This window comes from Garra rufa, chromosome 12 (genome assembly GCF_049309525.1).
Source record: "Garra rufa chromosome 12, GarRuf1.0, whole genome shotgun sequence".
Taxonomy (NCBI): Eukaryota; Metazoa; Chordata; class Actinopteri; order Cypriniformes; family Cyprinidae; genus Garra; species Garra rufa.
Genome location: NC_133372.1, coordinates 9,103,623 through 9,112,157, shown reverse-complemented (window position 1 = coordinate 9,112,157; position 8,535 = coordinate 9,103,623). Strand labels below are relative to the sequence as shown.

General features: G+C 42.1%; 1 protein-coding gene across 1 annotated transcript; it reads right to left on the bottom strand.

Annotated features, from left to right (window-relative positions):
* Positions 1–721: 721 nt before the first annotated feature.
* Positions 722–8,130, bottom strand: nfil3-5 (nuclear factor, interleukin 3 regulated, member 5). Its single transcript, XM_073851954.1, has 2 exons — positions 7,701–8,130; positions 722–4,585 (listed from the first exon to the last, which is right to left on the bottom strand). The coding sequence occupies exon 2, from the start codon at positions 4,109–4,111 to the stop codon at positions 2,378–2,380; it is 1,734 nt and encodes a 577-aa protein (XP_073708055.1). The 5' UTR covers positions 4,112–4,585; positions 7,701–8,130; the 3' UTR covers positions 722–2,377.
* Positions 8,131–8,535: the final 405 nt, after the last annotated feature.

Genomic DNA, 8,535 nt, shown 5'->3' with positions numbered 1-8,535 from the left:
ATCGTTAATGCTTGAAAATGAGAAATGTAGTGGAGAATTAGTGAGAGCCAAGAATTCTCGGGACTGGGGGTTTGAAAGGATTGGATTATGACCTGCACTTCAAGCGCCTCTTTTTATAACGTCAGTTGATATCAGAACAGTTACATAACTTGTTTTCTCCTCTGGTCTTTTTTCTTCTTCTTTGAATTAGTGCCTGTACTTTCAGTATATTTTCACAACCACTGAACAGTGTGACCAGCTACATCATGTTCCATTCCAATTATCAGATGTTTCTTCAAATTTGGTATGATTTGCATCTGACGTTAGTGGTTTAATCCATCAGTGCATATATGGAGGCGAGAAAATGAAAGCTTTTTTATGTGTGCCTCTTATGTGTGTGTCTTTGAGCTGTGACACAAGTGCTGTGACTTGGCCAGTGTTACATCATATTGGATGACTCTTGCGCCCCGCAGGAGTACAGAGTGTCACTATGCATTCGCAGAGCTCTCATTTCAATTAGTTTATGGTGCTGGGAGAGAAGAGGAAAAGTCAGAAGCTGGAACCATAAAGTCTGTTTGCTTTTCCGTTAGTCTGGTTTTAAATCTTGTGCATGTGCAGGCTGGTATTGTTTATGGAAACACTTTATTTTTGGAGCATTAAGACTTGTGTGGGCATAGCCGAGAGGTATAAACAACATTAGGCAAGTTAAATTGAACATACAACATGTTTTATTTTTCTTTCCACTCCTTTAGTGTCATTCCAGGCACCTGGACAGGTACGCCCACCTCTTTTAACAAACATCTTTTCTTTTTTTCTTAAAACTTCAGTAAATACCACACAATACACCAGGGTACAGAGGTGAAATAGATGAACAGGACATGAAAATACATACATACTGTATCACATTGAGGTGAACAGACAACAGACACAAGAAATATTAACCCGAAAAAGAATAATAGCATCGGAATATAAAATAAAATACAATATTAATAATAATTATTATTATAGAATGCCAAAATAAACTTGATACAAACTTAAAATACTCAAAAGAGAGAATTTGTCTGTACACTTTTTACATAATGGCCAGTGCCAGGCACCTGTTTGGGAACAATAAACACAGACTGTATAAAATCTGATGAAAAAAATTCAGTGCAGAAGCAGCTTTCAGCTGTGGTAAATTCTACAAAGACAACTAGTGGGACTGAATTTGTGTCTAGGTAAGACTTAGTCGTGTGCTGCAGCATTTTACTGTGTGTTAACGTTTATATGCAACAGTGAATGGGTGTGATGATGCAATGGGCTACACGCACCAAAGGAGAATCTCTCCAGTTCTGCGTAACCTCAGCCGTTTCTTCTCATGAGGTAGCATGTGAGGCGTCTCTGAAACCTGACCACAGAGGACACGACCATCTTGAGACGGCAATGATGTATCTTACACTTTGTACAGTCCGCATATTAATTCAGCCTCGAAAGGGCTTTTGCTCTAATTTGGCTAAATGTCAGGTAGACTTTTTCAATAATGATTGGTCACAGTGACCTTTGGATAGGGTCGATCCATCAGGCTCCTTTACAGTGATTCAATATAGTAATGTGATGTACAAAAGATGATTTTTCCACCGGTTAACCTTGACCTATGAATGATCGAAACACTATGAAATAGAGAACATTCTCTCGAAAGGTGTGATACAGGGACATAAATACGATGATTTAAAAAATATAATGGAAGCATCAGATATGAACATTAGGAAAGGACTATACAGTAAGAAGTAGACAGTGTTCATAATCTTTTCTACTCCTAAAGATTGACATGTCGTTTTTTTTTTCATAAAATATATTGAAATATGATATGTTTAGTCATGTCACAGTATTATAAATAATCCAAGTGCTTCAATAATGCTAAAGTCCGAAGGCAGAGGAGAGAGACAGGCATAAATCTGCTGAGGTTTTTCCTCCTGAAATCAGTAGGGAGATGAACTCCATGAACTTGTGGCGAAAACTACTTGGGTTCAGAGACTACCCTCCAATTTAGCTACGAAACATGTAAGGAGAAGTCAAAGGTTGCTATACAGAGTTTTGTAGGTTTGTTTTGAAAGAGGAAAGAGATCATTTGAAAGAGCTCAGTTTCCTCTTCGTAACTTCTTTGAGTTACAGTTAAGTGCTTATGAAAGAGAGTGAGAGAACAGAGCTGCATTAAAAGGTCACAGAATCGCTCTTGATAAGAAAACAGACCAGAAAACAGAGTTACTGTTAGAGAACAGTCTTGTTGTAGCTGTTATGTAAAAGCAATAGACTTCCATGCAATTAATTGGTACCGTTTTCATTTTGCTTTCAATAGGATGGAAAGGTGACATTTATCAAGTCCAGTCTTAACACTATCAAATGATATGATGTGCCAGTTTCAGTCACGTTTCTTGTTTCTGCTACCTCGTCCTCCTGAGCTCCTCTTGCCGCTTTCCTTCTCTCTGGAAGGAGACTGTTGTGTGAAAAGTTCATTTGTTGTCTCACCCTCCGCTTCCTTGCTTCCAGAACTACTGCCTTGCTGCTGGTTAACCTGCGCTAGTGCCAGGTATGGGTGCTGAGGCAGAGCGGAATCAGGCGACGTTGCGGCCATCATAGCCGAGAAGTCTTGGGAGCAACCGTTAGATAGTGCTCTGTACTTGAGCCTTAGCTTGTGTGGCAGAGCAGTGCCTTTCATTTCACCTTGGTTGTCTCCGTACTGGTAAGCATCACTGGCGACCATGGTGGGAGAGGATGCTGACTGGTGGATGACGTGATATCCACCGGTATCAGAGGAAGACGATGAGGGGGATTCGTCATCAGTGGAGGCTTCTTTGTCCGAGCTGCGTGGGTCTCCGTCACTAGAGGAGGTGTCCTTGCCTGAGGAGGAGTGCTCTTGGTAGAAGCCGTCTGCTTTTGGGCAACCTTCATACGTTAGCACTGGTGGCTCCTCCTCGTTCAGAGTGCCGAGGTAGGGATTGGACCGCTGGTATATGTGGGCTTTTCCAGCCTCGTTGAGCAAATCTGGGGCAAAAGAGTTCGGAGTGCCCTCTTGATCCTGATTTCTACTCGGGTCTTGTTGCTGTATGACAAACCGCCTGCTCTCCCCAGCATCGGCCTTGAAATCATAGTTTGGTGAATCCAAAGACCTCCTGGCTAGCTGTTGTGCAACCTCTGAAAGAGTCTCTAAACCATCAGGTCTGATTGGTAGATTACACCCTGTTTGAGAAAAATGAGTGATTTGCCCATTCTGTTGAGTTTGGGATGCCACCTGCTCCATGTCCTCAACGGGGTACGAGCTGCTTCCGGAACGAAAGAGGATGACGCTTCTTTGGGGTGTGACAGATGGAGGCGCTGGGGTGTTGACACCTTCTTGCTGATCCATTTCTTGTTGTTGGTGATTCTCCAGTCGTCCCAGACTTTGATGGCCATTGAACATACCGTTAAGAACACTTGCCTCAAGCCTGTTAATGTCCATTCCTGAGCTCTCATGTTTGATGTCAAAGGGTTCAGGACTGTCCCGTGAAGATCCATCGGACATGTCAGATAGGGATCCACGTGGGGAGTACTTGGATAACGTTGTGTGGCGGTCACTCCTGGTTGTCTGCTCAGCCTCTGAAGAATCAGAGTTCATCATGACCTGAGAAGCACTGGAGTATCCACTGCTTGAGTAATAGGGATTTCCGGAAGTTGGCCCGGTACCATTAGCTCCATTAGTCACTGCCTCAGAACTACTGCTGATCTGCTGGGTCTTCTCCATGTAGGAGGCAGAGCTTATAAGTCCAAATCTCAGTTTCAACTGCAGGAGTTCCGTCTTCAGCCGCACGTTTTCCTCATTCAGTGCTATTACCCTGTTTTCCAACACCATATCGTTGAGCCGCCGCTTTTCTCGTGACCTTTTGGCAGCTTCGTTATTCTTGCGTCGCTTTTCCCAATAGGATGCATCTTTCTTTTCATCTGAGATGAATTCTCGCTTTCGCCGACAGGTCGCGTTGGGTTTTGGCTTTATGAGTCGGCCTTGACGAGGAGGGCTGCTGATTTGAGGTGATGGCAAACTCTCACTGTAGTTTGAGAATGTCTCTAATGTTTCCAGACTGGAACCGCTGTTTTGGGTAGGAAGATTTAGGCTTTCCATTATAGTCCTTTTAAGGCCAGTTTGTATAACTGGCACTCAGTGGACATTGACAATTTATGTTTTAATATTGAAATGTATTTGTTTCTTCCAAAACAACTGTTCAATGACGTATAAGCTTCTGCTTTTTCCTCCAAAGAGGAACCGTATGTATTTCTGATTGATGCCTTTTTTTCCTACTTTAATCAGTCTTCAGACCTTTCAAGTGTCCAGATTGGTCAAAAAGATTAGAAAAAGATGAAAGGCAACAAAAACAACCGTCATTGGAAAGGTGTGTTAGAGCTTGCTTTCAATTCTTTCCGATTTTAGACAGTTTAATTTGTTGACTTGGCAAAGCTCCTTGTTCTTGATAGGTGAGGTGGCAGTGTAGGCTGGGATAGCTGTTGAAGAATGAGCTTTTTTCCGAGCACCCTCGAAAGATGTTGATCATTTATCAGATCCGTCTCAGCTCAATGTTTTATCCAAGTCTTTGTTGATCTGTAAAGACAATAAAACAAGATGTGTTTACTGAAAAGGTGTCTAAAAGACAGAATAAAACAACTGTGTAACAAGGTAACATTGTCACTTCTTTATTCATTTTCCCTACTCTGTTGTAGGATTGTGTATGTGGTTTAGATGTTATTTCAAATCCCTTAAATTAGAACAAGCATTTAACTTTAATTTAAGGGTTTTGTGAAGACCTGTCCCTTACAATTTGCTTTCAAAAGTATCTACTTTGATGATAAATACCATGGATCTATGTCAAATGACGCAACAGCAAAATGTATTCTCAGCTATTAATTTGGAAACTTCCCAGTGTTCCATTTCCAACCTTGGCAGCAGCTGAAATGTTCTGCTTCTCCTCTGTCCTACGAGCTCTAGAGAAATGTAGGTCAGTAGAGTAGCGTAGCACAGCGAGTACGAGATCACGCCGTGCTGCAGTAGGACACTTATTGTGTAAGATACTGCACTGTCACATAATCAGAGACACCTGACTGACTGCCAGGACTGCAGGCAAAGGAAGCACCATAGAAGGGAACTAAAGGTGTGGGATATCCGGAATAACCCTTATTCTCTTTTTATCATTTATTTGTGATCTAAACATCATTTATTGACAATGTAACCAAGAACAGTTGGCTTACTAAAAATAAGTGTACATAATGTACAAACTAACTTTTTAACTGACTTCTTATTGTGCTTTTTTTTTTTTACTTGTTAGCTCATTCGATTTTGCTTATCGTGAGAATCTGAATTCATGTTACATAACCACTCTCAGCTATTGCACCATCGCTGTAACACAACCTCACCACCAGGCATTCTCTTAGTTCGACACTAAAAAGAGGAAGAGGAACAAAAATGTACAACACAAGCAGCCCATTGTTCTCAAAAGTCAACATATAGCTTTGCATACGCCTGTTTTGTTTAAGCCCGACTGAATTTTCCCTTATCTTCAACTACACGAGTGAGTATTACTCAGTATTTCTACATTTGTGGATAACTTTGTCCATTGTGGTTAGGCTCATTGGGGACCAAGCATCCTGAAAACATGGAAGCACAAAGTATTAGGTCCATGCATGATAATTTTTCCGTAGGAACGCAAACGAGAGCACAGGGGAGGGCGGTGGACGTTGCGCGCGTGTCCCACTGACCTAGAAACCGGCTGCTCCGTAAACACGGTGCGTGCGCGCGCTGGGTCCAACACTGTGCTGTAAAATAGGTCAGTGGGGCGGCAACGGTGTGCGTGCGCGCGCGGGTTTGTGTCTGTGAGAGAGTGCGTCTGAGCAATAGGGAGGAATTATAGTGCCTACCAAAAATAGTGCGCTTGGGTGAGGGAGGAGTTAAGGATTCCAATTGGGGGACGAGACAGGAATTTACCAGCACTGCGGTGGTACGAAAAAAGAGCTAATACGTCAGCATCAGAATATTAGATTAAACCAGGGTATGAATCACACCAGTGATGCACTGATGTGCATCAATTGCAACAGCATTTTCACGTAACGCAATGAGAGCGAGGAAGATTTCTAAATTAATCTGATGTGGCCACCTTTTGTAATATCACTCATCAGCCATGAGGCACTGCGCAGTTCAGATTACAGGTTGTGGCTCGATGCCAGATTGTTATCACTGAGCATTTTAGGACATGCTGAGCTAAGTTCAGACACTGAAGTTACTATAAATATACTCTCTGTAAACCTTTATTTTGTGGGAGATTAGTGACTTGGGATAGTAATGATTTTCAAAGAACATAGAGGAAGACATAACCTCCCTACAAATATTTAGACCACATGCACATTTGTGCTATTGGTTCCCTCAGCTTGTTTACTTTTCCCCTTCCAAGAAGAATCCACAATTAAGAAAAAAAAGAACTTGAGGTCCAGTCAAACACACAGTTATGCACCGTTCCACATGGATAGTGTTTACAACTGGAAGCCTCCTTGCATGTGTTTGCCCAGTCACATGCAGGCAGAACTGTTACGCCTCCAATTTTCCTTCCAACCTAAAGGCCAAGTAGGCCAGTAAGACTTGTGAGATTGTGTCGGCTAGACTCTTAATTACAGGGGTTAATGCAGAAATCACAATAGCTGTCTATGAAAATTTCATAGTTCACATCAAGACTTAGACACCCTTTAGATTAGATTATGCTGTGTGCTTGTCATTATTTTTTTCTGAAACAAAAACATTCTTCTTTGGTTTAAGGAGTGATGCTTGGAAGTTTGGGCGCAATGTGAGGCAGTTTCAGATTCCTGGCATTGCTGAATGGGGAGTGGTGGAATTGTTAAGGGGCAAAGTATACTTAGTTTGAGAGTAGGTCAGCCTTTATGAGCGGAGTATTGCATCACAATGAGTTATGATCAATTATTAAACATTTGCACATTAGTTATCTAGCCTTGCTTGTGACTAAACCTGCCTCTCTTTCCCAACCAAAAGTTTTACATTGCTTCGCATTGCACAACAACCAACGAGACACGAATTCACATTACAAGAATTTAATTCACTGTGCTGACGTGTTTATTGAATGTCTGAAAAGCATCCGAGGAAGATCTGTCTCTGGTCGCCACTGAACATCGTGCAACCCCCTCGCATGGCATCGGAACGCATTATCCTATCGGGATGCAAGTCCCCACGCGTATTTTACAACCGTATGCTTTGTCAGAACGCTGACTCGCAACTTACTTATTAAAATGCAAGGGGAATGGTGGCACCGCAATGCACAGACATTGACTGACCCCACAGCCACTCGTGCGTTTGCATTTCGTAATGATCACCACCTCCCCCACGCCACGACCGTCTCGCCTTGACATTGAATGTGAATATGTATGCAATGCACAAAGCGAGATAATCTGTTGCTACCTTACACTTCACAGTTTAAAATCAACGATAAAGAAGAAATCGTGAAAACCAATAAAAGAAATTGTCAGTCAGCGAAGCATTTGAGAGTCATGCCGACCCTGAGTCCGTTTCCATGTGAACAATAACATGCCCTGACCACGTTGCAAGGTAAGAGCCTAGCCTACAACTGCTTAGCCTGCTACAAGCTGTGTAAAACACAATACATAGCCTACAACAGATGTTATAAAATATTATATGATAAACCGACTGCGGTTGAACTCACCTAAGTGAAATAGCGCATTCCTTTCATGAAACGGAAGAATCCCCTTGTATTCTTCAATAAATCGCTCCTCCGTGCCTCTGTATGCGGTTTCTCGTCCCGATTCTGCTCTTTCTTCCTTTTACAACTTCAGTCTAGGCTGAAATTGTCCCGCGTGGGTCGTGATCCACTCACCGGCTTTGTGTCGATTAATGTGACTCCCTGAATGTGCTGCTATTCGCCGTCTATCTCTCCCTCCCTCTCCGTCCTTGTGTTATGTCGGAGGCTTTGCTCCAGTTTTCCTCTCTTACACACACGTACACACACACTTTCTCCTCTTGTCGTCCTCGAATGTGTGTTAGTAGGTCAGCGGTTGCATAACACGGAGCTTTGGGTGCCTAGTCACGTTTTTGTTCATCATGACGATACCTCCGCTCCTACCGAAATGACCGAAGAGAGGACGGAGGTGGTTAAAAAAGCAATTCTCCCGTTCACCGTAACGACACTCACTCTATACACCGATACATACACGGCAGCGGCAGTGTGCGGTTGCTTCAACACGCCTCTGTGTACTCAACACTTCAGCTTCTGTGGAAGAAGAAGGTTACGAGACTGATAAACTGTTGCGTAAATATTCACAATTACATAAAAGACACTTTTGCTCAAAGAAATGTCTCAGTTGATTACAATCTACTAAGTACATTTCTTCCAAGATTTTTATTTTGTGTTCTTTTAAACATTCTATCAGAAAAATATATTATTTAATTGCATTGTTCTACCTCAAATCTTTTAAGAAAGTTATAGGGTTGATGGTTTTAATAATAATAATAATAATAATAATAATAATAATGTATTAGCC